The sequence below is a fragment of the Pituophis catenifer genome, unplaced genomic scaffold (assembly GCF_029215685.1).
Source record: "Pituophis catenifer annectens isolate HBS135680 unplaced genomic scaffold, rPitCat1.0.hap2 SCAF_4, whole genome shotgun sequence".
Classification (NCBI taxonomy): Eukaryota; Metazoa; Chordata; class Lepidosauria; order Squamata; family Colubridae; genus Pituophis; species Pituophis catenifer.
The window spans coordinates 69847850-69874832 of record NW_027256884.1 but is presented as its reverse complement, the minus strand read 5'-3'; the positions used below and the strand labels follow the sequence as shown (position 1 = coordinate 69874832).

Sequence of the window (26983 nt, the reverse complement as noted above, 5' to 3'; positions counted from 1 at the left end):
GCGCAAGAGAGAATGAACTTTGGACTTACCTGAAGGTTCTTTCTCCTTGCGCTGCGCGAGATTCCATACCCGCCCTTGCTGTGTTTTCTGTCTGGGTTTTTTTCCTTCTGTTTATGTTTCGCTCAGGATGTCAGTTTCTTCAGATTCAGACTTCGTGCGGAACTGGGCTAAACAGGAAGAGGAGGTGTGTTTAGTCTAATTTCTTGCTCAGTCAGAGGCCAATCGGATGAGGAATCTCCCACTCAATGGACTCACGCGCAGCGCAAGGAGGAAGAACCTTCAGGTAAGTCCAATGTTCATTCTGCATTTAACTGGGTGTATCTTTCTCTTTCTCCCTTGCCTTTCGCTTCTCTTCTTTCCTCAGCTATTTGTAAAGTTTCCTCAGACAACTCAGCCTTCCTTTTTCTTTGGGATGGTTTTAATTGCTACCTCTTGTACAATATTGCGAACCTCCGTCCATAGTTCTTCAGGCACTCTGTCTATCAGATCTAATTCCTTAAATCTATTTGTCACATCTACTGTATATTCATCAGGGATATGATTTAGTTCATACCTGAGTGGCCTAGTGCTTTTCCCTACTTTCTTCAATTTAAGTCTAAATTTTGCAACGAGAAGCTCATGATCTGAGCCACAGTCAGCTCCTGGTCTTGTTTTTACTGACTGTTTAGAGCTTCTCCATCTTTGGCTGCAGAGCACATAGTCAATCTGATTTCTGTGTTGACTGTCTGGTGATGTCCATGTGTAGAGTTGTCTCTTGGGTTGTTGGAAAAGAGTGTTTGCTATGACCATCGTATTCTCTTGACAGAATTCTATCAGCCTGTGCCCTGCTTCATTCTGTACTCCAAGGCCAAACTTGCCTGTTATTCTGGTTATCTTTTGGCTTCCTACTTTAGCATTCCAATCTCCCATGATGATAAGGAGATCATTTTTTGGTGTTAATTCTATAAGGTGCTGTAGGGCTTCATAGAACCGGTCAATTTCATCCTCTTCAGCACCAGTGGTTGAGGCATAGACTTGGATTACTGTGATATTGAATGGTTTGCCTTGGATTCAAACTGAGATCATTCTGTCATTTTGGGGATTGTATCCCAGTATTGCTTTTCCTACTCTTTTATTGATTATGAAGGCTACTCCATTTCTACTGAAGGATTCTTGCCCAGAGAATGGTCATCTGAATTAAATTCACCCATTCCTGTCCATTTTAGTTCGCTGATTCCTAAGATGTCGATGTTCAGTCTTGTCATCTCTTGTTTGACCATGTCCAGCTTGCCTTGATTCATGGATCTTATATTCCAGGTTCCTATGGAGAAAAAAATCTTTAGAGCAGTGGTTCTCAACCTTCCTAATGCCGCAACCCTTTAATACAGTTCCTCATATTGTGGTGACCCCCAACCATAAAATTATTTTCGTTTCTATGTGTGTATATGTCAGCGATGGTGAACCTTTTTGGCGTTGCGTGCCAAAAGTCCGAGCGTGCGAGCGCTCACGCGCTCTCGCGTGCCAGGATCCATAATGCAATGGGCGCCCCTCACACTGTGCATATGCACATGCAACCCGCACTGTGCATGTGCGCACCCTCCATTCATGCACCCCCACTTTTTCCAAGAGGGCCAGCGCACCTCTTACCGGAGGACAACCAGTTACCGGCCCATTCCCTGGCGAGACAGCTTTTCCCAAGCCAGCAGCAGCGCTCGGCCCTGCCATCTCGGCAGCGCCATATGCTGGCCGGGGAAGCTCATCCCTCCACCTCGGGCCCCGCATGCAGCATGCAACCGGGAGATGTGTCACCTGATATCGAAACCTGACAGCAGCGCTCTTCCCTGAGGGCTGCCTGCTCACCCACCCGCTGCCCGGACTGGTCTGAAAGTGGTGCATCACCTTGCACCCGTCCTTGTCCTCCTCCCACCTGGCCGCCGGCTTCTTGATGTGAGCAGAGGCTGCTGGTTGGACGGAGGGGAACTGTCGTGCTGGGTGGCCATGACTGCAAGTGCCAAGCATAGCTAGAATTGGAAGAAAAGGCTGCACGGCTATGGTGGAAAGAACCAGAGCAACACCTGGCAGTTTGGATGAGAAGGGGCGAGCGAGGCGGCCGTCGCTCTCACTGGTAACTGAGCCCACCATGCCAATTTGCAGGCTCAGTTACTGGCAAGAGCAGCCACTGCTTGAGAATGACACACCGCTTCCAGGCCAGTTTGGGCAGGGACCTGAGAGCCGTACGAGGACGGCTCACCCAAAAGAACTACGGCAGAGCCTTGCAGCTTTTATCTGCCAGCTGGCCTCTGGGTAATCCCCCACCTCCTCCTCCTCTCCCCTTCCCCTTCCAGCAGTGTACTGTTTTTCCAAATACCCGGGCCAGGCTGGGCAGCAATTCCCAGGGAGGCCCCCGATCGAGGAGGCTCAGGCTTGCATAAACCGCTCCCCCCCCTTGGGTTCTCTTGGGTGCCCAGGGCCAGCAAGCAGTTCTTCTTCTGAGAAAGGGGGGAGAGGCAGGTGCGCCGGCGGAGACAGGCTTTGGCTGCTCGTTCTGCTGTGACCCCAAACCCTTGCCTGGGCTCCTCCCTGCTGGGTGCTGGGCTTCCCGGGAAGCCCCCTGCACCTTTGCTGCCTCGGTCAGAGCCTGATTCCAGAAGTGGCCCGGGGAAGTGTGGAGGTTGGGACTCAGTTGGCGAAACGGGCACTGCGCAGGGGGCGTAAGGCAAGGCGCTGCCACACAAAAACACTGTTGCCGCGATCTCGGCAAGCGTTTTCGGCCGGTAGCGCTGCAATCCCCTCCTCAAATCTGCGCTGCTGCACGAAAATGCTTTCCTCCCTGGAAATGCACATTGCAGAGACGTGCGTCCTTCTCCTCCTTCTCCACAGATTCACTTTCTCTTTCTTCTTGGCTAGATCTGCCACCCGAAATATGTGTTTTCCGATGGCCTTAGGCGACCCCTGTGAAGGGGTGGTTCGACCCCCCCAAAGGGGTCACGACCCCCAGGTTGAGAATCGCTGCTTTAGAGCATCGGACTTTCCTTTCACCACCAGATATATCCACAGCTGAGCTCATTTCGGCTTTGGCCCAGTCGCTTCACTCTTTCTGGCACTACTAGTACTAGCCCTCTGCTCTTCCTCACTAGCATATTGGACACCTTCTGACCTGAGGGGCTCATCTTCCGGCGTTACATCTTTTTTCCTTTTGGTACTGTCCATGGGGTTTTCATGACAAAGATACTAGAGTGGGTTGCCATTTCCTTCTCCAGATCACGTTTTATCAGAACTCTCTGCTATGACCTGTCCATCTTGGGTGTCCCTGCAGGGCATAGCTCATAGCTTCATTGAGCTACGCAAGCCCCTTCACCACGACAAGGCAGTAATCCATAAAGGGGATCAGATTTGTAGCAATGCATTTTATTTGTGCATTTTAACTTTGATGATGTTCTTTCTAAAGAAGCTCAAAATATTTACTTAACCAAACCACTTTAGATTCCTTCTGCCTATCCCTGCAGTTGGAAGTTTTACATTCACAAACTCTAATGCTGATCCGAGAACGCTGGGGTGACCTTGTACAAGTGGAACGCTACCATGCAGGCAAATGCCTGTCCCTCTCTGTTTGGAAGTAAATAAAATCATTATTGTCTGTAGATATTCTTACAATCAATACAAACACAATTCTAATTATTATTTGTTAAGCAATTTATATCTTTCCATGTAACAATATTATATTGTTGGAAACTGATATAATGAAAACTCAGGCACTCTTGAATTAGGATAATGTGATATATAGTATATAATTTAGGTTGTATGGATTTCTTAAATAAGTTATATACAATTGAATTCTGGAATGAGGACAAATAGTTAACAAAATGAGAGCAAATATCTTGACCTGAAAATAATATATTAAATTATATTAATGTTGGTATTTTAGAGTCACAACTTCCAGAACAGCTGGAAGGGTAATTACAGTCATCAAATTCTGTTTCATAGACAAAGTTTTCACAATATAGTATTATTGCTTTTGGAAATGCATGTCCTAGAAAAGCTAGATCCACACCTTATATAATTAAATAGGCACATTTGAAATCTACAAAATCTTCTTAATCTTTATGCAATTTTATGAGTCAGATTTCTTATCATTGAGGTTTATCACGGTGTGTATGTATGAATGAATGTACATATATTCAGTGTAGATCGTAGTGAGAAGTTGCAACTATCCATATCAAGGTGTAATGGAAATGCAGTTTCTGTTTTTGTGAATTTATTTAATGGTTGGTTTTTATTTAAGAAGTTAGGACCACTAATCACAGCTACTTGAATATATAAACGTGAATATTTAATAGTATTATTTCATATACTGTATAATGAGAAGTGAAAGCAACATTTTGTCTTCTTTAGAAATGTATGAATATGGTATGGTATTTCCAGGGAAGCACATATATCTGAAATTTAAAGAAGACATTAATACTTTCCATCTATTATATTTGTTCTTCGTGTTTTGTGTTGAATGTAAAGTGTTGGTATTGGCTTTGTCCCTTGTTTAGGACTTAAAGGACAGCTAACAACATTTTTTAAACCATGTAATCTAGCTCATGGTTTGAGATTAATCTTGGAGTTCAGGCTGCTTGTTCACTTGCCACTAGAAATACATGACAATTTTAGGCCACAAACCTAAACAGTAATAAACAGAAACACATAGCCATAGATCTTCAAATGACTTTTAAAACTTATTTGACACAAACCATTCTTTTAATCAATGCTTTTGTGATACTGATCCCTGAGTTGGTTAAATGTGCCTTATGTACTCTTACAGTGGGTCTATTATTGGAAAGCAATGAGCGAAAGTGAACAGCAAAGCTGAAAATATATTAGGCACAATTGTCAAGAATTTCAAACAACAAAGAATTATTAAGATTGTGATTGTGTGCCTGTTAGAAAAGTTTGAAAGAGTTTCTTGAACTTTATACAGAAAATGGTTACATTCTTGTTTAATATAGTAATAATATTTTTACCAATTTATTTGAATGTTCTACAAAAATAGATTTTTATTTAACATAGTATTTCTTTATTAGCCAACAAATTGTTGGGAGAAAAACTGGAACAGCATCTCTTCATAAAGTTACCATTAAGATTGACGAGAATGACGTATCAAAGCCTTTGCAAATTTTTCATGAACCTCCCCTTCCAGCATGTGATTCCAAACTAATCGAGAGAGCTATGAAGGTAAACTTAAGCAATTTAAGTTGTCTCAATTTAAAAAGACTCTTTTTTAACAGATATGTTTATTGTTAAAATATTGGGATATAAAGAAAATAGAAAAAAAAAATATTGAAATACCAAAAAGAGGTTACAAAAAAGGTCCCCCCCTTTTCTTTTTTAAAAAAGGCTTTTAAATGGTGGCAGCTTAGAAATGTAAAATTATTTTGCAAAATGGTTTGCCAGGGCTGGAAAAATGTATATATAAAACTTATTATTAGCATGAAATATAAAAATTTACATAAAATATATAAAAAGAATTCTGACATGAACAGATACTCTTGTTCCATTACCTGCATTGTATCAATAATTCTTATATTGAAAAAAAAACTTGCTTCATTTAAACTAAGATTTTAGAAGATATTTACAATGGACCAGCTACTTAATTTAGATGAAACAATAATAATACCAGTGCTTGAACAGCTGCACAATATCCCCTTAAAACTGCAAATTCTTCAGAAAGTTTTGTTTTTTAATAACTGATTTCACTTTGATTTTTGTAGATAGACCATTTGTCAGTAGAGAAGCTTCTAATAGACAGCGTCCATGCAAGAGCACATCAGAAACTCCAGGAATTGAAGGCCATTCTTAAGAGCTACAACACCAGTGACAATTGTATGTGGCAGTATCTCTATAATCGTTTCTTATCTTACTTCAAGATAAAAGATTTGATTCTGAACTAAATGAAATTACTCTGCCAATTTGCCTCTGTCTCATGTGATAATACAGTAATCATAATAATAACCATAATAATTAAATTTGTTAATTATACTGAACTGAAAGGGTTTTTTGGGCAATCATTGCCTTGAATATGACATAGAGAAGTAGTTAAAGATTTTTTAAAATTGGGATTTTGATATTTTAACAAAAATTTTAACAATTTTTTTGTGAGGAAAGTGAAATGATATGAATATTCAGTATTTTTATGTTAGAGGTTATTTCTTATATCCTTTTGAATTTGTTTTGAATACTTTCCAAATTTTTATCAGCTAATGAGCCACGGTGGTGCAGTGGTTAGAGTGCAGTACTGCAGGCTACTTCTGCTGACTGCTGACTGCCTGCAATTTGGCAGTTCAAAGTGAACTCAAGGTTGACTCAGCCTTCCATCCTTCCGAGGTGGGTAAAATGAGGACCCAAATTGTTGGGGGCAATATGCTGACTCTGTAAATCACTTCGAAAGGGCTGTAAAGCGGTATATAAGTCTAAGTGCTATTGCTATAACACACATTTTCAAGGTTTAAAATATTTTTAACAATTGTTATATTTATTTTAATGTGCTTATTCAAGGGGGGGCATACATGAAATTGTACCAAAAGTTACCTAAATCTGATTTTGGCGGATCCCTTCAGGCTCATACACCCAAGTCCTTTTCATTTAGGCAAATATGCTAACCTTTTGGGAGATGTTTTGGGATGGATTATAGAGGATAAGAGAGAATACTTTATTGTTATAAAATATGCAATGATTTTTTTTTAAATGAAGTATTTTGATTAAAAACTATTACTGGAATCAGGATTTGTGCTTACTTGTTTCATACAAGAAGCTGAGTTTCTATGCTCCTTCCTGCACCTAGTTCTCTGTAGATAGTTTGGTTCACTAATATTTATTTATAGTCTTTTAATATATAGATTTAAGCTGTTTTAATCATTTAATCTATGAGTTAATGAACAAAAAATATTCCAGAAGGATTGAATGAAAAGTAATGCCTCAAGTAATATAAGTAAAGAGATGGCAGTATTGGTGCACTAGAAGCTGATGTGTTCTTTATTATCTTATATTTCACTTCAATTGAGGGGAATTTGCTGTGGAAGAAGATTGTGTTACTGATTATGAAATGGTAGCCTATTATGAAAACTTGTTTCATGAAAATACTTTAAGCAGCACACCAGGTTGAATTTCTAATTGCCAAAGGACTTGCTGCAGATGAAATTCACTGTGGAATTCATTTATGTTTATGGTGATGTTTATATTGAAATGTATATTGTGCATTGCTGGGCCAAAAGATGTAAAGATGCTGATCCAGTAAGAGCTGGCTTATGTGATCAAGACTAAAGTAGATGACCTGTAGCACAGTAACTATTTTCATGTGAGAACAATTGGAGAAATGGTTAACCACAGTTGGGTGATCTTAAAGGGAAATTGCTGTCAAGTTTGGCATTTCATAGGAATGTTTATGTAAGGTGGATTCCTTACATGTCAATGGCAAAAGTAAAAATTTCAAGAGTTGATATTTGCCAGCACTGCTTGTTACACTACAAAAATGAAGGTGAGGATTTTTTTTTCCATAGCATTGGGATGGCCAGTGAAACATGGGGTCATCATTATGATGCAGAAATGAATTGTTAGCCCCTGGAATATCATTACAAGACTTTGCCTATAGGGGCGGGGGGAATTCAGTTTCCTGCCTTTGGTAGGAAAACTCATGATTGTACTTTTGGGGATGGAGATTGTGTTAGTCATTTCTTTGAATCTGACATCATTATCAACTCAGTGGTACATTGTAATACTCAAAATTTTGAAACAATGATTCAGCAGACTTCAGAAGTAAAGAAGGAAATTATGCTGCAATAGAATAGGCCTTACAGGTATCAAGCCACCCAAGAGTCAATTTCAAAGTTGAATCTCATCTTATTCCATCTTCCATGCAGTTCATATTTGGTATCATGCAATTACTACTTTGTCCGGACATGAAAGTATACCTTTGCAGCTATATTTGACTCGGATGACAAAGTCAAGAGGATTATCAGGACCTGATTGATTAGAGAAAATGTAGAGTTCTTTCATGATGGCTTGCCAATCTTTGCCAGAAGTATATAGCAAATAGTTGCAATTATATGGAGAAGTAAATACGGGTAACATTTTAGGGATTATTTTTCCATTTGTTTATTAAAATACCCCCATTTAGACTAAAGTTATGGATGGAGGCATTATTTTCCATTCAATTTTTATATGTAAAAATAGTGAAGGATAAGTTGGTAGCAAAATGACATTCCTTGAAAATACAATTTTATTGATGCTCATTAAGCTGAATGTAATTTTACTAAAATAGTTCTATTGAAAAAGGATTTATTTTGATTTTTTTCTTATGATTAAAGCCTGCAGAGGTCCAAAGTTGCATTTAATCTTGAAATTTCCATAGTTAAAATTCCATCGCATCTCATGAATTCTCAATTCTTTAGCTTTTATAGAAACAGCTCTCCCCACACTTGTTATTTCTATTCTGGAGCCTTGCGGGCGATCTGAATGCTTACACATATTTGTAGACCTTCATTCTGGGATGTTTCAGTTAATGCTTTATGGAATTGGTAAGTAAATAAGAGCTCTATAATAATTTAAGATTCATTTATAATGATTATATTACAACTTGCAGAATTTAGCTGTTTTTCTTTGGGCTGGAAATTAAAAGTAAAGATTTTTATCATAAAATTTGCCAGTGTATTAAAAAGTGTTGTGATGTCAAATATAGATCTATAGGTCATTTGGTCAGTTAGCATGTAGTAACTTGCAAGCACAATGCAGTGAAAATTGAAAAATTATTTGCCAAAGAAAATAATGATTATTAATACCAATAGGAATGGGGAAAATTTTGTTTAACATATTTTACAAATGAAATGGCTTGGTCATGATCATAAATTGGCATAATACATTGAACTTAATATAAGGCTTTTCCTCCTAATATTTAAAATAATTTTCTTAAAAGTTATACCTCAAAATAAAAAACACAAAACTTACGAATACAATTCAAATTTATCTGTAAAAGTCAAAATAATACAAATTAGCAACTAGCATGAAATCTTTATGCAGATCTGTCTGTCTGTCTGTCTGTCTATCTATCTATCCATCTATAGTATCCGTCTGTCTGTCTATCTATCTATCTATTGTATCTATCTTTCTATCTATCTATTTTATACATACCCATCTCACTATTGAAATGACTCTGAATGGTTTATAGATTAAAAACAATATAATTCATACAAAAGACAAAATTAACAGGCAGAGTTAGAAGGACAAGTTAAAAAGGTGTAGGGAATGCCCACAAGTCATCTGTTACCCCAATGACTGCATATTCTTGGTTAAAAGACATGTTTTAACACTTTTCCCGAAGAGTAGAAGGGTGGAGTATAGTTTTACCTCAGGCAACATAATTACTACAACTTTTTTTGTTGTATATGTTTTATTTGTAGTTTTCCTTTAACAACCAACATATTTTGTGGACTGTGTATTGACTGGGTCAATATATTTTTACACAGTGCTAACAATAATAAAGAATTAAATATACATAATCTTTGTCTTCCAACTTCTAACCTTGATATGCTCATTGTAATTATAATAGATTATGTATCAATATATATAATATTTCACAATTTGCTCTCCCCCCCCCTTTTGTTGGGGTTCTTATACCTTCACATATTTGCCTTTAAACAATATCATTCTCTCTTTATGATTCTTTATCACTTTCTCCATAAATATATTTAAACATCAATAACATTTCTTTATACAATGTATTTGTTGATCCCTGCTGAATCACTAATATTTAATATTTTAGATATTACTCAATGTTCCACCATAATTCCAATAATTCAATTTTCTATAAACACCAATAAAACCAATTATTGATAAATTTTGATTAGTCCCGGGATTATATCTCTAAATCCCCTGAATTTATAGTCCTTGAAAGCTATAAATTTCAATATATTTTTTACACAGTTAATAATAATAATACATTTAAATATGCCTAATCATAGTCTTCTACCTCCTAGCCTTAGTATATTTGTGGTTATAACAAATTCTATTATATATCCATATGTGTGTTACTATTTTCCCAATTTATACTTTCTACTTTTTTCTATTAGTTTTTAATACAATCACCATGTTACAAGATATTTTATCTCTATCCATTATCTCTTAGCCTTTTTAGAATTTCATCATTTATTGATTTTTTGGTGACTTTTTAATATTTCTCTCTTGAGAGCCTATATTTCTTTCTAACATTTTTGCACAAACTTAATGTTCCCTCTGCCTTACCCCTTTTCTCCTTTTGCTGCATCATTTGGAAAATCTTCCTTTTTTCTCTCTATTCTATTGTAAACTCTTAAGGAATTATCTATTTGATTCTTAGTGCTTATTGTTCAGTGTTTTTATCTTCTTGTAACTTATTTTTATTTGTTTCTTCCACCATTCCTTCAAATTTCTCATCTGTTTTCTGAATATTATGTTCATCTTTTCCCACCATTTGTTGAGGATCTTCTACACTCACATCTTTATCTTTGAACAATCCCATAATCTCCTTATGATTCTTTGTCACATTTTCATAAATACTTTCAAGCATCACTAACATTTCTTCATAGAACTTTATTTTCTCCTGTTGGGTCATTTTGTATCAGTTTAATATATTAAAAATTACTCAATATACCTCTAATATTCCAGTATCCCAATATCTAAAAACTCTAAAGAAGTCAATTATTAATACAATTTAGTCAATCCCAGAATTATTCCTCCAAATCCCCTAAATTTCTATTCTTTAAAAGCTATAAACTGATAATTTACAGTCTTTATAATTTTCCAGTTTACATCTTCTCAGTTGTCCAAATTTTAAAGTCTTATTTATCTTTTCTTTTTCTTTCTTTTTTTCCTTCTATCACCTTTCTTCTTTTACCTCATAGAATGTTTTATTAAGTAGCATTAGTAATCCAAATCCAAATTGGCCCATCAAGTTCCCTCAAGTCTTTCAAATCCACCTTCCAGTAAACAATTTCAATAGGGTTTTAGTTATTTGCAATTCAGTTTGTCTTAGAGATCTTCAAAAAGCTCGCAAGATATTTCCAAACATCCAAATTGCCTACTGAATTAGAATCAAGGTCAAGTGGCCTTGATGTTATTTACTTTCACTCCTTTTCTTTGTGTATCTTAAACAATTATCACTTTCCCACGCTGCAGTAATCTTCTTCCTCCAGTAGATGGGTCTCCTGCTCCAAATCCATTAAACAGTGTGCAGCCGGGGGGTGGGGGTGGGTAGAACAGCTGATTGTCAACTGATTGGGGGTGGGTGGGTTAGAAATTTTTTTAAAAACAGTTTCTCCCACTAATCACTTTTCAAAGTATTGTTAAATCTTTTCCAAGCTTTCTATATTTTAAAGTTTCTAATAGATATTTCTTTCACATCTGGGTCTTTAATCTTTCTCTTTCTCCATCTATCCAATTGCCGCTTTTCAAAAATTCAAATCTTTATTGTCAGTGCACAACATATGTACAATGAGATTGGTTGAGCTCCCTCAGTGCACCCCCCCCAACACAATATAACTCACAGTGAAGACAGAAAATCCCTAACCCAATAAATCATATTAATAACCACCCAGTCCTATTGCACCAGTGTGAACATGTTACATGTTGCGCCAGCCCTGGAAGTCCATCGTACTACGTAGTTATGATGTTATTTCGCATTCAGGAGTCTGACAGCCCACGGATAAAAACTGTTCGTCAGCCTGTTTGTGCAGCTGGCTATGCTTCTATATCTCCTTCCCGATGGTAGGAGGATAAAGAAGTGGTGACCAGGGTGTGAGTTATCCCTGAGGATTTTCCTCATTCTTCTAAGGCAGTGAGCCCTAGCGATCTCATCTAGTGAATCGGGGGACAGCCCACAATGTTTTGTGCTGTGCTCACTTCCCTCTGTAATGTTTTTCTATCCACGGCTGTCAAACCAGCATGTGATACCGTGATGCAATAAGTGAGGACACTTTATATTGTGGACTGGTAAAAGGAGGTCATCAGTTGTTGTTCCACCCTGTTTTTACTTAAGACCCTAAGGAAATGGAATCTCTGTTGGGCCTTCCTGGCCATCTGGATCGTGTTGTTTTTCCAGGTGAGTTCTTCGCTGAGATGGACTCCCAGGAATTTAAAGGAGGAAACTCTCTACACAACTCCTCTCGATGTAAAGTGGGGAGGTTCCTCTCTTCCTCCGGAAGTCCAACACCATCTCCTTGGTCTTGCTGATGTTCAGGTGCAGGTTGTTTTTTAAGCACCATGTGGATAGTTTTTGAACCTCCCCCCTGTACGCTGTTTCATCTTCACCTGTAATAAGACCCATTACGGTGGTGTCATCTGCGAACTTAATGATCACAGTGGATGGGTCAGACGTTACACAATCATGTGTATAGAGTGAATACAGGTAGGGACTAAACACACAGCCCTGTGGGGAGCCAGTGCTAACCTTCAGGGAGGTGGATATGACAGCCCCAACCCTCACTGTTTGTGGTCGGTCCCTCAGAAAGTCTTTGATCCAGGCGCAGATGGAAGAGGGAAAATCCAAGTCAGTCAGCTTTTCGATAAGGATGCTCAGCAGAATGGTATTGAAGTCCGAGCTATAGTCTATGAAAAGCATCCTGACATAGTTCCCAGGTTTCTCCAGGTGGCTCGCTACAGAATGTAAAGTAGTAGCTATGGCATCATCTGTCGACCTGTTCCCCCTGTAGACAAAGTGATGTTTGTCAAAGTCCGGTGGGAGGCATGTCCTAAGGTGTTGGAGAACCAATCTCTCGAAGCTTTTCATCACTACAGACATTAATGCGATGGGTCTGTAGTCATTTAGGCAGTTAATTGCTGTTTTCTTAACATTTAGAGATTTTTTAAAAAATTCTTTTACTTGGATTAGGTCTCTAGAATAAAAGTTGGAAGTTGTCTCACCCAGTTTTAATGTTCTGTCCACGAACTGCTCCAGCACAAATCTTATTGTCCCGGTTGTCACAGATTGTGACTTGCCAAAAATGGTTGTCGTCCCTGCTGCCGTTTGGGAGAGCTTTCTTCGGACCTAACGAAATTGCGGTTTCCTCGTGGTTGATGAAGCACCTCTCCTTCCTTCACCACTCCTCCAGGGCGGCTTTGAATCCTTAGGGTCTCCCAGCAAGCAGATACTGGCTGGTTTTCATGGTTGAAGAACAGGGAACACTGTGTTCTGCACAGCAATCAGTGAGAAGTCCTTGCAATTATTAAAGTTTTGAAATACTGGACCATGGGTTCTTAGCAAAATAATTCTTTCTTCCCATGGAGTGTTTTAAAATCTGTTAGTAGATTTTATGGTTGGTGCACATTTGAGAATCTCACAGAGTAGAGTGGAAAAAGTGGAAGGTCAATTATACTGGATATTGGATAGAGTCCATTGAATTGGATTAGAGCCAGATTTAGTCATGCTTATTACTTTTTCTGACATTAATGAGAATTAAAGTAGATCTAATTGATTTTCCATGGGTCAATTTGAAGCATAATAATACCTAATTCTAACCTTCTGACAATACATGGTTTGGGACCAGGTTACCTGAGGGATTACCTTTTTCCAAGAGTTTCTTCCTGTCCATCTTGATCTAGAAGAATAGGCATGCTGCAGATCCCATCAGCCAAAGAGTTTGCTGTCAGAAACTGGAAAAGGGTCTTCTTCCGCAATGGCCCCTGAACATCCTCTCTTTGGAGATCAGAATGACCCCTATTAGCCTTTTGTAAGGCCCTAAAAACCTGGCTGTGTTCCCAAGCCTGGGGTGTTGAATTGTGTCAAGGGCCCTGTTTCCTGGCTGTATTGCTAACTGGCCAAGTATCTCAGCTGATATGTATATTTTGGATGTTTTTAATCATTTTTATTTGTTTTAAAATGTTTTAATGTCTTAATTGTAGTATATTTTTGAAGCCGCCCAGAATCAAAAACTGAGATGGATGACTACAGAAATTGAATATCAATTTACTTCATATAAAACAGATGAATGCAAAACTTTTGGTTAAGAACCACACAGAATCTTTGTGTTGTATTTGTGTTATATTTTGTGGTATTCTAGGAGTCTGAATATAACACAAATGAAACTGAATCATATTTTGTTTTACAGCTATCCTTGAGTGGGATGGGGGGGGGCTTTAAGAAGGTCCATGCAGTCCTAAGTGTATAGAATTCTAGAACAGTTTACAAAGAAATAGCCTTCACTGATTTCTGTGGCAAATGTTTGCCTCCTGTGATAAAGTGATCACAGGAGGCAAACGTTTGGTGATCCTCTCTCTAGTAATCTTCAGATTGAATTCCAGGAGGATACTGTTAATTCAGAGGCTTTCAATTCATGACCATTTTGTCTAGGTAAAACAAGGCTACTATAGACCTTAAAGTACAGGCTGCTTCTTTACTCCCACCCAGTTGAAAATTCTGTATTTTAACATCCTCAATACATTTGAAGAAGTGCTGCTTCTTGCATTATGCTACATTCATTAAATCTTCATAAGAGAACTTTCTTCATGTATAATATAGTAGGAAAAAAATTCACTATTAATTTACCAAAGAAAAGCTTTTCTAGATGACATTTCCCATTATTGTCACAAATGTACTGTAATGATTGAATGTTGTTTGATTAAAAAGTATGTCTTTTTATAATATATGCATTACTCTGGAATCCCTTCTGTATGGAAATTGATTTATGGGTTGTTTAAAATAACAGAACCAACAGAAATCTATTTCGACTTAAAATCCTGTATTTTATTTAAATATATGTAAATAATTATACTGTAAATAATAACTAAAACCTTTTCTTTGTAGATCAGCAGACTCTGGATGATGTAGAGAAGTCTATCAATGATGATATGAAGCGTATCATTCCTTGGCTTCAGCAGCTCAAGTTAGTAAAAAGCAATACCAGGAAATGTACATCTTTGTCATTATAAAAACAATTTCACTTTTAGAATAATTTTCTATGATCACTGCTTTGGCTGTCTTTTAGTAATTGCAACAGGGAAGGTTTTATGTTAATAGAACAGAACAGAACAGAACAGAACAGAACAGAATTTTATTGGCCAAATGTGATTAGACACACAAGGAATTTCTCTTGGTGCATATGCTCTCAGTGTACATAAAAGAAAAGATACGTTCATCAAGAATAATAAGGTACAACACTTAATGATAGTCATAGGGTACAAATAAGCAATCAAATCATATTAGGAAACAGTCAATATAAATCATAAGGATATAAGCAACAAAGTTACAGTCATACAGTCATTAGTGGAAGGAGATGGGTGATACGAACGATGACAAGATTAATAGTAGTGCAGACTTAGTAAATAGTTTGACAGGGAATTATTTGTTTAGCAGAGTGATGGTGTTCGGGAAAAAACTATTCTTATGTGTAGTTGTTCTGGTGTGCAGTGCTCTATAGCATCGTTTTGAGGGTGGGTAGGATGTGAGGGGTCTGTAAATATTTCCACAGCCCTCTTTTTGACTCGTGCAATATACAGGTCCTCAATGGAAGGCAGGTTGGTAGCAATTGTTTTTTCTGCCGTTCTAATTATCCTCTCAAGTCTGTCTGTCTTGTTAGGTTGAAGACCAAACCAGACAGTTATAGAGGTGCAGATGACAGACTCAATAATTCCTATGTAGAACTGTATCAGCAGGTCCTTGGGCAATTTGAGCTTTCTGAGTTGTCTCAGAGAACATTCTTTGTTGTGCTTTTTTGATGATGTTTTTGATGTTAAGTGTCCATTTTAGATCTTGTGATACAGTATAACCTAAAAATTCGAACGTCTCTATTGTTGATATTGAGTTGTCTAGTATTGTAAGAGGTGGAAGTATGGAAGGGTTTCTCCTAAAGTCTACCACTATTTCTGCGGTTTTGAGTGTGTTCAGTTCCAGATCGTTCCGGTCGCACCACGAGGCTTGTTGTGTCATCTGCAAATGTCAATAGTTTAACAGATGGATCGTTAGAGATGCAGTTATTGGTATATAAAGAGAAGAGAAGTGGGGAGAGCACACAGCCCGGGGGGGGGGGCACTTTGCTAATTATACAGGTATCTGATGTGATTTTGTTTAGCTTCACTTGCTGCTTCCTGTTTGTTAGGAAACTTTTGATACACTTACAAGTGTGTTCAGGTACCTCTAGCTGGTTTAGCTTAGTTAGAAGAGTGTCTGGAATGATGGTAATGAATGCTGAACTAAAATCTACAAAGAGGACCCTTGCGTAGGTCTTTGGAGATTCAAGATGTTGTAGGACCATCATGGTCCTGGCACACGTGGTGGCGCCCATTCCTCTTCTGGGTTTCCAGCGCACACATGCACACCAGCCAGCTAGTCTTCTGGTTACTGGCTCGCATGCACATGCGATGATCAGCAGGCCTTCACGCATGCGGCTGAGCCAGAAACCAGAAGATCAGCCAGCCAGCTGATCATCCCGCACGCATGCTCGCCAGTAACCAGAAGACTAGGTGGCTGGTGCGCATGCGTGCACCGGAAACTGGAAGTTTATTTTCCGGCACTCGCATGCCCACTGGGCAGCTCCTTTTAGCGCGCATGCACACTGGCCATGCCATCGACAGCCACTGTCCATTGGAGGCCGTTCGCATCGGCAAAGCAGCGCTGCCTCTTTTCATGCGCCGCTGCCTCTGCTCAGGGTTTGCCTTCTGGGGGGAGAGAAAGGTCCTGGTGGGTGGGGATCCTCTTTGCAGAGGCAGCGGTGGCTCCTCCTCTTCCCCCTGCCAGCCTTGTTGTAAATCTTGGGGTTTGCCTTATGGGGGGGAGAAAGGTCCTGGGGGAGGGGAATGTCTGTGGGGCCAGTGACTATAGCCACGCTCCGGAGAAGCACCAATCAGTTGTGTGCAAGGCGGCGGCCAGCGCAAGAGAAGCGGGATGCCAGACGCTCAGCTCTGCAGCCCCACGGAGCCGGTCAATTGATTGCCGGCATGCCGGCGGGGCGTGAAGCTTGCCTACATATGTTTGCTGGCGCTGCTGCTTCTTTGCTGGCATGAACGGCCTGCCGCTGCTGCCTCTTTGCAGAGGCTGTGGCACCAGCAAAGTTATGTAGGGAAGCCCCGCCGGCGCAGGCCATGCCGAAAATCACCTAACCGGCTCCGTGGGTGTGGCGTGCCAAAAGCAGGGGGAGCGCGGGGGGGGGTTGCGTGCAAGCCTGCCGACTCCCATAATGCAGTGCACCCCCTGTGTGTCCTGCCTCCCACACATGCACGTGTGACCCTTCTGCACTACCCCATCCCCTGCGCATGTGCCCACTCCACCCCAGCACATGCGCACGACTCCTTCCCCCGTTTTGGTGCTAGCAGGCCTCCCTGAAACCTCCTGGGACAAAAAACGGGCCGGGGGGGTCATGTTGCACCCCCCATGCCCCATTTTGGTGCTAGCAGGCTTCCCTGAAGCCTCCTGGGACCAAAAACAGGGATGGCTTTGGCTCTCTCCTAACGGGAGAAGATCAGCACCCAACCTTGACTTGAAATGATGAGCCGCTCCGTATTTTCATTCCCCAAATGAGTTTTCCCCACTCAATGTGTGTTTGTGGGGGAGGCCAAAAAGAGGGAGCCAAAGCCATCCCCAAGCTATTACAGTAAAATATTCCAAGCACTATGAATCACATGCTCCCTTCAGATACTTATGAAAAGGATTGGGAGTTCTCCCTCCCAGTGCATTGGAGGAGAGGTGGCCAGACAGGCGGCCTCTCTCAGCCGCTGACAGGTTAGGATAACTCCCTAAAAAGCCTGCTTGCCTCTTCTTCCCACCCATGAGTGGGAATCACCGAAAAAGGGGCCAGGAAGGTCGCAGCGCGTTTGCAAGCTGCCTGAAGTTGAGCTGTCTGCCTGGTGACGTAGGTATAGAGAAGAGCAAGAAGTGGGGGGCTGTTTGTTTGTTTTTTTGCTTTAATTTATATGCCGCCCTTCTCCAGAGACTCAGGGCGGCTTACAATGCGTTAAGCAATAGCCTTCATACTTTTGTATATTTATACAAAGTCAGCTTATTGCCCCCACAATCTGGATCCTCATTTCACCTACCTTTGAAAGGATGGAAGGCTGAGTCAACCTTGAGCCTGGTGAGATTTGAACTTGCAGTAATTGCAAGCAGCAGATGTTAATAACAGTGCTTTAGTCCTCTGTACTGCAGGCTCTTTCCGGAAAGATGGGAGGGGGACAACGGCCATTGCCCCTTCACCCCTTTCTCCATGCCACCTTTTCCCTTCCTATGTGCGCATGCGCCTCCTAAGCACCTTTGGCTTGAAAAATTGCAACAGACGAGATCTCTCTGAGATGGCTAATTAACATTGCGCTCCACCGGCTGCTTCCGAGTGCTTTTTGCCTGTGCTGCTGCCTCTTTGCAGAGGCAGCGGAGGCTCCTCCTCTTCCCCCTGCCAGCCTTGCTGTTAATCTTGGAGTTTGCCTTATGTGGGGGGAGAAAGGTCCTGATTTTGGGGGGGGGGGCTTCAGTGGTGCTAGTGACTGCAGCCAAGCTCCGGAGAAATCTGGTTGGAGCCGGTTAGGCGGGTTTGCCTACATAACTGCTGGCGCCACTGCCGGCAAAGTAGCGGCAGGCCGTTCATGCCAGCAAAGAGGCAGCAGCGCTGGCAAACTTATGTTGGCAAGCTCTGCAGCATGCCGGCAATCAACTGACCGGCTCCATGGGGCTGCAGAGCTGAGTGTCTGGCATCCTGCTTCTCTTGCACTGGCTGCCGCCTTGCACACAGCTGATTGGTGCTCCAACAGGGCTTCTCTGGAGCATGGCTGCAGTCACTGGCCCCACAGACATTCCCCTCCCCCAGGACCTTTCTTCCCCCCCCCCGTAAAGCAAACCCCGAGATTTACAACGAGGCTGGCAGGGGGAAGAGGAGGAGCCACTGCTGCCTCTGCAAAGAGGTTTCCCCCCACACACCAGGACCTTTCTCTCCCCCCCCCCCGTAAGGCAAACCCTGAGCAGAGGCAGTGGCGCAGGCAAAGAGGCAGTGCTGCTTTGCCGGCACAAACGGCCTCCAACATGGATCCCGGGCAGCAGCTGTCGATGTCATCGCCAGTGTGCCTGCGTGCTAAGAGGAGCTGCCCAGTGGGCATGTGCGTGGCAGAAAATAAACTTCCAGTTTCCGATGCACGGATGCGCACTGGCCACCTAGTCTTCTGGTTACTGGCGAGCATGCGTGCGGGAAGATCAGCTGGCCAGCTGATCTTCTGGTTTCTTGCACAGCCGCATGCGTGAAGGCCTGCTGATCGTCACATGCGCATGCGAGCCAGTAACCAGAAGACTAGCTGGCTGGTGCGCATGCGTGCACTGAATGGGTGCCGCCGCGCGTGCAACGCAACATGGCACACATCCCATAGGTTCACCATCACGGGTCTAAAGTATTCTTGCCTCTAGTGGGACAATTGACATGCTGAAAGTATTTTGGTAGCTCTTTCCTTAAGTTTGCCTTGTTTAGATCTCCCAAAATAATGGCCAGTGAATCGGGGTATTTGGCTTCAGCCTCCATAATTTGGTCAGCTAGAGTTCGTAATGCCTTGTTTACAAAGGCTTGTGGCGGGACATAAACAGCAATTACAAGAAATGAGGAAAATTCACGAGGCAAATAATATGGTTTGCAATTGATAATTAATGTCTCTAAGTTTTTGTCACAGAATTTATATATTATAGTTATATCCTGAGACCAGCTGTTGTTGATATATAAACAATCCTTATTTGAAAGGATTGGATCTATAGCTCCTAACATGTTGTACAGCATAGATTTTTATTAGCAAAGATCTAGAAAAGTCACTTTTCTTTTGTTTAATATAATCTTGATTGGTCAACATGAATTGTGGTTAAAGCCTTCTTGATTCCTGAACACTATTGGGATCACTTAAAATATTGTCGTACATATGTATCTGAAATGCAAAGCTCTTAAGTGGAGTATTTAATAATGCACATTCATTTGCCAGTTTCAAGCTGCTAGTCTAGTAATTACTAGTGTAGTAATAATTCTGCTTACAGATCAAAACTCATTAAGAAACAAAAGCAGAGAATAAATAAACTGATTTCACAGTGGAAAAGAGAGTTCAAATTTTCATCACAACCAAAAACAAGTTTGGTAGCTTTTCACCCCATATAAGGTTACAGACAAATATATCTTATTCCCATAACTCACCACTTTTCTATAAACAAATTGATAAGACTTTTCAATCCTGGTGTCAGCCAAAAATCCATAAATGATTGCCAGAACTTTACAAAAACATTTTTATTTTAACCTTGATCAAATAAACCATCTTTATATTTTTTTTCCTTTTACTTCTGAAAATCTTAATCTTTAATTCATTCAAATATTGTTGTAAGATTTGATCCATTGCTAGGGTTTCTTCAACTCTCTTTTGTAAATTTAGTAAAAAGACATTCTCTTGGTATCACTTGTATTTTACCTTTAATTTTTAAAACCTCAGCTAGCTTTTTTTTGAATATCCAGTAAAAAGTCCTTATCCAGATCATTATCTTGACCTTCCACTTTTATTTGCACTTTAAATGCCTTCTCTATCTTGCAATCCACACTTTTAAAAATCCATTATTTCTGATTCTAGAGTTTCACATCTGTTGTCTTTTCATTAACATCTTTGGACAGAGTTTATCCATACAAGCAATCATCATTACTGATATTGTTGATATTGTGGTTACTAATTTCTGGCCTCATTTTTCGAAGATCTTTAATATTTCAAATATCACAGCATATTGTATCATTTTGTAAATTCCAATACTAATCAAAAACTTGTTTACATTTTTTTTCTTTTTTCTTTCTTTTGTTCCCTCTAGTATCCAAATGAAATAACAAAGTCTCTAATCTTTGTTATGACCTACCTACAAAAAATAATTCTGGTTCCTACTATATTTTATATAGTTTGTTCCAAAATCCAAAAATACTTTTTTCAATATTCTAAATTTGTCTGGTCCTTTATAACTTTCTTAGTTCAAAGTCTTATTTAGCTTTCTGCCATTTATTTCAAATTCTTTAAGTTCTTAAACCTACAGTTAATTTTTCTTTTGTTCAGAAATAAAGGTAGATACACCAGGTCAGAATTGCTGTTTCAAAGACTGTAATAGCTTTAAGATACTTAGATAAGTAATTTCTGAAAGTGATCAGAAAGCAAGGTTAGTAAACTCAGTGTTCTTTAAAAGGCTTTGCTGCAGTTGTGAGCTTGATGACTGATTCTCTCATCTCCCACTATTCAGACCCATAGAAGACTGTTGTCCTACAATATGCTCACAAGGATCTGCCATCTGGAGCACATGTGAGCGATCTCATTTCCTCTCTTTGTCCAGAAAGGTCCAGGGAACCAATTCTTTGGAACTTTGCCCAGGTTGCCATCTCCACTGTCCTGGAGATGTGTTTAGCTCACCATGCCTTAGAAGTTGCAGTCAGACTTCATTAACAAATTAAGATATTAATTTACTCTTACATGTATTTTTATATACATGTGTACATATACCCACACCAGAGGTGGTATTCAGCCGTTTGCAATGATTTGCGCGAACCATTGATGGAAATTTGACCAAGGTTGCTGAACCGGTAGCGATGGCCAGCTGGGCACGCACCCGAACCAGTCCCCCAGTCACCACTCGCTTGCCCCGCCCGCCATGTTCGTTGCCGCCATGTTCTTTGTGCATGTGCATCCCATTGCCTTGCAAGTCCAATGTGATGCACATGTGCAAAGAACATGGTGACAGCAGAGCTTTTTCTGCGACCTCTGGTACTTTTCGGCAGCCTGCGGCCAGCTGTCACAGCTGCAAAGCTTGGAAGGCTTCTTTGCCAGCCGCTTTCCAGCAGCGGCGACTGGCTGGGGGGCCACCGAAAACTCCGGTCAGCTTGCCTTCCAGACTCTGGACCAGACGCCATGGAAGGTAAACAGCCCAAACAAAGAGGCAGTGGTGGGGGACGAAGCGGGGCTAGGGCAGGGGCCGCTAAAGGAGGGGAAACGGGGTCAACTGACGAAGGGAGGCGGGGGTAGATAGGTGGAAATTCCCAAAATTTTTCTATCTTTTCCTGAGGGCATGGCTAGATGGGGGGGTTATGTGACTGAGTGGGCATGGGCGTGAGTGACATCAAGTTGGCCACGCCCACTCAGTCACACGCCCCCACAGCCATGCCCACTGAATCAGTAGCGAAAATTTTTGAAACCCACCACTGACCCACACACATGAGTATATGTATACTCAATGTGCGTGTATTTTGTCTGTATGTAAGCCAGTTTGGTATGGTGGCTAGAGTGAGGTCCTAGAATTCAGGAGAACAATGATGGTATTTTTATCCCATCTTTTTATATGTAACTCAAGGTGGCAAACATACCTGTATTCTTGCCTCCCATTTTCCCCAGAACAACCCTGTGAGGTAAGTTGGACTGAGACAGAGTGACCAGACCAAGTCCCCCAGCTAGATTTCTGCCTAAGGGAAGCCTAGAACTCACATTCTCTTGGATGTGTATCTAAATTAATTTGTACAGTGGCTTTTGAAAATGTTGCTTTTTAACTGGAAGTTCTTACTGTATCTGCATAGCTGAAGCCAAGACTACAGAGTAAATGAGCTTTGTTCTAATGAATACCACTATTCTTGCATATCCTGTTTGTTTGTGTTCACTTCAGGTTTTGGCTTGGGCAGCAGCGTTGCAAACAATCAATAAAACATTTGCCTACAGTAAGCAGTGAAACATTGCAGCTAGTTAATCATGCTACTCATCCTGTGGGAAATCTTTCCAGCCACAAACTTTTCATCAAGCTTACCCGACTTCCACAGTATTACATTGTAAGTAAATGAGATTTCATCATAAGAATGTGGTCCTCTGAATAAAAAATTGCCACTTACTTGGAAGGAAGGCAACTAGGAAACAAAGAGAACTTAAAGAGGTTAAGAAAAAGAGAGATTGCACAAATGGAGATGGTAAAAAGGAAAGAAAAATGATGTAATCCAGTGCTTCCCAAACCTGGATAAATTATTCAAAATTGGGTAAAAATGATTTTTCTTTGAGTCACGATATATAAAGCCATTATCCAATCATAATAGGATAATTGAAATTGACTTAACTATTTTAACTTTTTTTGCTAAGCAGTTGTGGGGTAACAAAGGAAAATGTTTGAGAAGCATTGATGTTAGTAAATATAAAGCAAAAGAAAAGTAATAATGTGGTACCCTTTGCGATAACCATTAAAGAGTTAAACAGTCATTCTGTAATAAAGCCATGAGATGTTTTGAGGTTATATCTGTTTGACAGAACCCAACTTACCTCCTATGCTCTCTGTTCATCCAGTATTATTTTAAATAAAACCTTAATTGCCAATGATTATTTTCTGTAAATAAATGAGAGACAGTATATCATAATCCTTTTCTACATCTAAGATACTAAGCTATCATAACAAATAACAAAGGTGTTAATATAACATTGAATCTCAATATAAGAACTCTTAATTTAATTCTTTTGGTGAAAATGAGATTTTGAAGAATATTTATATCCCAAATTTCCTAACTGTTGCCCAGTTAAATTCAGGTTTCATCGTGCTTACTGCTTTAATATAAAGGTGTTTGCAGCTTTTCATTATCTGTGTCTTTGAGCCACTGGATTTCTACAATTAAAAAAAAAAAAGTTGTAGTAGTCTGTAAGACCAGAAGCCAGCAGATGTCTATGTTCTTTGTTGAATGACGGGAGGATTCCATGGAAACCTAAATATATATATTTTAAGTAGAGTACAAAGTGTATAAAATGAAACATAATAATCATTTAAAAAGACGCTTGTGCCAAAACTGAAAAAGGAAAATATATGCAGTTGTGAAATACGCCAAAAGTTACTTCAGTAAGAGTTTTCATGATTCTTACAATACTCTGATTACTTTTGAAACCATCATTAGGGACCAGAATATACAGAGGTTGAACTTGCTTCAAGGATATCAACTGGCCACATAAATATGACACTCAGTGAATGATACCTTAAGTTGACTAAGTCTTAAGAAGGTTATTTTTATGACATTGGTCTTTATGTGTATGATTCTAGATTTTTAAATTCGTATTTTTTTTAAAATTAACAGGAAACCTTACATTTTAGAATGTTCATGTCAGTTTTAAAAATGTGTTAGTATAAAACATTGGAATAGAATAGATATTGACTACTGTTGAAGAATTTACAATCTTAAACCCAAACATTTTTAATATAATCTGCTTCATGTTTCAATAATTGATTTGCTTTTTCTTCAGTTGTTTAAAAAAGATTTCAAAAAATAATTGCTGACTACACTGTAAACATATCATTTGATGTGGTATGTAGTTTGCTGTATTTGTGATAATAATATTCATATATTGAAATTTAAATTTAATTTGGATGCATTGATATCAGTGAAACCCGATTTAGTCTTACCTAACTTAAATCTCATTATTTCAGTATGATCTGCTCTCAGTAAGTTAAATCCAAATTTCTCTGAAGTTGGCTTAGAAAATCTGGATTTCTTTAAAATTTAATTATGATGATATATTAATTTGGAGTATATTTCCAAGCTTAGTGTGACTTTTCAACATCCTAGGTAGTGGAAATGTTTGATGTTCCCAATAATCCCACACAACTACAATACAAATACTACTTTCTTTCTGTGAGTTATGCTGAAGGAGATGATAGTCCAGCCACTGCAGTTTTACTCCAACAATATAAGCCAAATATTGAAGAATTGGTTTTGGACACAAAAAGTAGCAAACAAGCAAAAAGTGGCGCAAAACGCAAGGTATGGATTTGATCACTAGCATTTACTACTTTCAGTGGATAAGAGATAATTTATTTCTCCTAGCTGAAAATAAAAGGCTGAATACTGCAACATTTTGCTTAATTAGATAAATGAATAGCTTATGATGACAAAAAATAAATCTGCTTGTTCTGAGACAAAATAGAGAGAAAATGTGTTTGAAGTAGAATCTTAAATATTACCTCATGTAATAATAAAGTTGGCTTTATTTCTAGTGTTTTGCACTTTTGAAACAAGTTAATATTTTCTTTATAAAAGTGTACTTTCAGGTTATTTTTTAGCACTATTTGCATCTACAAAAGTTTATAATTGATTAGAACAGTTTAGACTCTAAGTGCTGCAAGCTTACTTGTAATGTTCTTTCTAATATACTCGAGCTCAAAATGAGCACAATTGAATGGACATTTAAATTAATGGTTAATATTTGTTTCCAAGTAGCTGCACATATAGAAGTATAGTCTAAACATAGTGGGCATTAATTCTGAATAGTTTATACGAAACAAGTGAATTTCCTACTGTGATGTCTATTACTTGTGATTTATATTTTATTCTACCTTTGGGTTTGAAAGAATCTTTTAAAATATTTTTCTGTTCTTTTGTAGTTGTCTGATGAACTATGTCCCACAGAACCCAAAAAACCAAAACAATCTGGAGAAATGTGTGCATTCAATAAAGTTTTAGCTCATATTGTAGCAATGTGTGATACAAATATGCCCTTTATAGGACTCCGCATGGAGGTAGGTAACAAATTGTATTTGCTGAATTGGAACAGTTAAAACGGATTGTCTATGAAGTACCCAATTTAAAAAATAGGAAGAAATAAGACTGGCCTGTCATTTATTATTAAACCATAATATGATTTAACTGTTTTTGATATAATATAATACAGAATCCAAACTTGACAGTAAATCAGGCCATAGTGGCTTGATAAAACAAAACAATTCTTTGTTCAGTATTACATGTGAATAAGGTTACAGCAGTTGTGACATGAGGTGAGAGGGACCTTTGACCTGCACTTCTTAAATATGCTATCTGTTGCTTTAAGGAAAGATTTAGTTTTTGATCAGAATTTGAAGTATTTAATCACAGACTAAGTGTGTGTGTGTGTGTGAGAGAGAGAGAGACAGAGACAGAGACAGAGAGAGAGAGAGAGAGAGAGAGAGAGAGAGAAGATAATTGATTGAAAAAGGAATCTAACTTCTGCCCAGCCTTTACCAGCAGTTGCCATTGGAAAGAGTTGTGCTTTCTTCTGTGTAATAAAGTAACATGCTGTGTCTACATATATTGCATTTTTGTTCTCATCTATTGCTGTATCCATGTGTGTGTGCGCATACAGGAAAGCCTGTCCTGAGTCATAGGATTGAGAGTTTGGGCCTTCGAATGGAGGAATCACTAATATTCCAAGCTATTGCTCAGTTACTTCTCCCATAGGGGACCATTGAGAGAACAGGGGGAGGGATTTCTTCTCAGCCCCCAACCTGACCTAGCCTATTTTTTAACTCTATCTTGGTGGTTTGTCCCTCCACACACTGAAGATGCCCATCACAATTCAATAACCACCGTTCCTTTTCAATGTGCCTTTGTTTAGGTGCCCATCTAACTACTGTACATTAGCGTTCTTTGATATAATATTGTCTCATATTATAAACATTTTAGATGTTAAATGTTAGGTAACTATTTTATCCTATAGATAATTAAATACAAAATTTAACATTATTGTCCCATATATGTGTACCTTGTTTATGGTTTTATGTGTTTTTAGTATGAGATTGATTAATGCGCTGTAACAGAACTTGAAGCAATTGCTTTACTCATTTTACATGTAAAGAGATTATCCTTTCTCTGGTTGGATTTTATTTCTTGCACTAGTTACTACAAACTGAAAGATTCATATAAGTGACAAGTAATACTATGCAGCTTGAATTTTAATTTGCTGTGAAAATACAAACCTAAATTTATTAAGATTTTTTTTTTTTAATTTCAGTTATCCAGTATGGAGATCCCACATCAAGGTGTCCAAGTTGAAGGAGATGGTTTCAGTCATGCTATTCGTTTATTAAAGTAAAAAAAATTAATGTAAAATTCCACTTATGCTTAGAATATTCTATACGAATCAAAAGGAAATTATGTAATATTTCAAAGAATTCATTTTTTTATTATTTCCACATTAGTATTTATATTGTGAATTTGTTTTTATGATAATTGTACAGCAAACCCCCCCCCCCATTTTAAGAACAAGAATATTG

General features: G+C 39.1%; 1 protein-coding gene across 3 annotated transcripts in view; it reads left to right on the top strand.

Moving 5' to 3' along the window:
- Positions 1–26983, top strand: part of MED14 (mediator complex subunit 14) — a 94500-nt gene that overhangs the window by 32174 nt on the left and 35343 nt on the right. For all 3 annotated transcript variants that reach the window (XM_070944223.1, XM_070944222.1, XM_070944221.1), the window contains exons 8-16: positions 3463–3595; positions 5046–5196; positions 5733–5844; positions 8409–8534; positions 14789–14867; positions 22601–22760; positions 24525–24719; positions 25340–25474; positions 26722–26798. In XM_070944223.1, the coding sequence (XP_070800324.1) occupies positions 3463–3595; positions 5046–5196; positions 5733–5844; positions 8409–8534; positions 14789–14867; positions 22601–22760; positions 24525–24719; positions 25340–25474; positions 26722–26798 (1168 nt within the window). The remainder of the gene's footprint in view (positions 1–3462; positions 3596–5045; positions 5197–5732; positions 5845–8408; positions 8535–14788; positions 14868–22600; positions 22761–24524; positions 24720–25339; positions 25475–26721; positions 26799–26983) is intronic.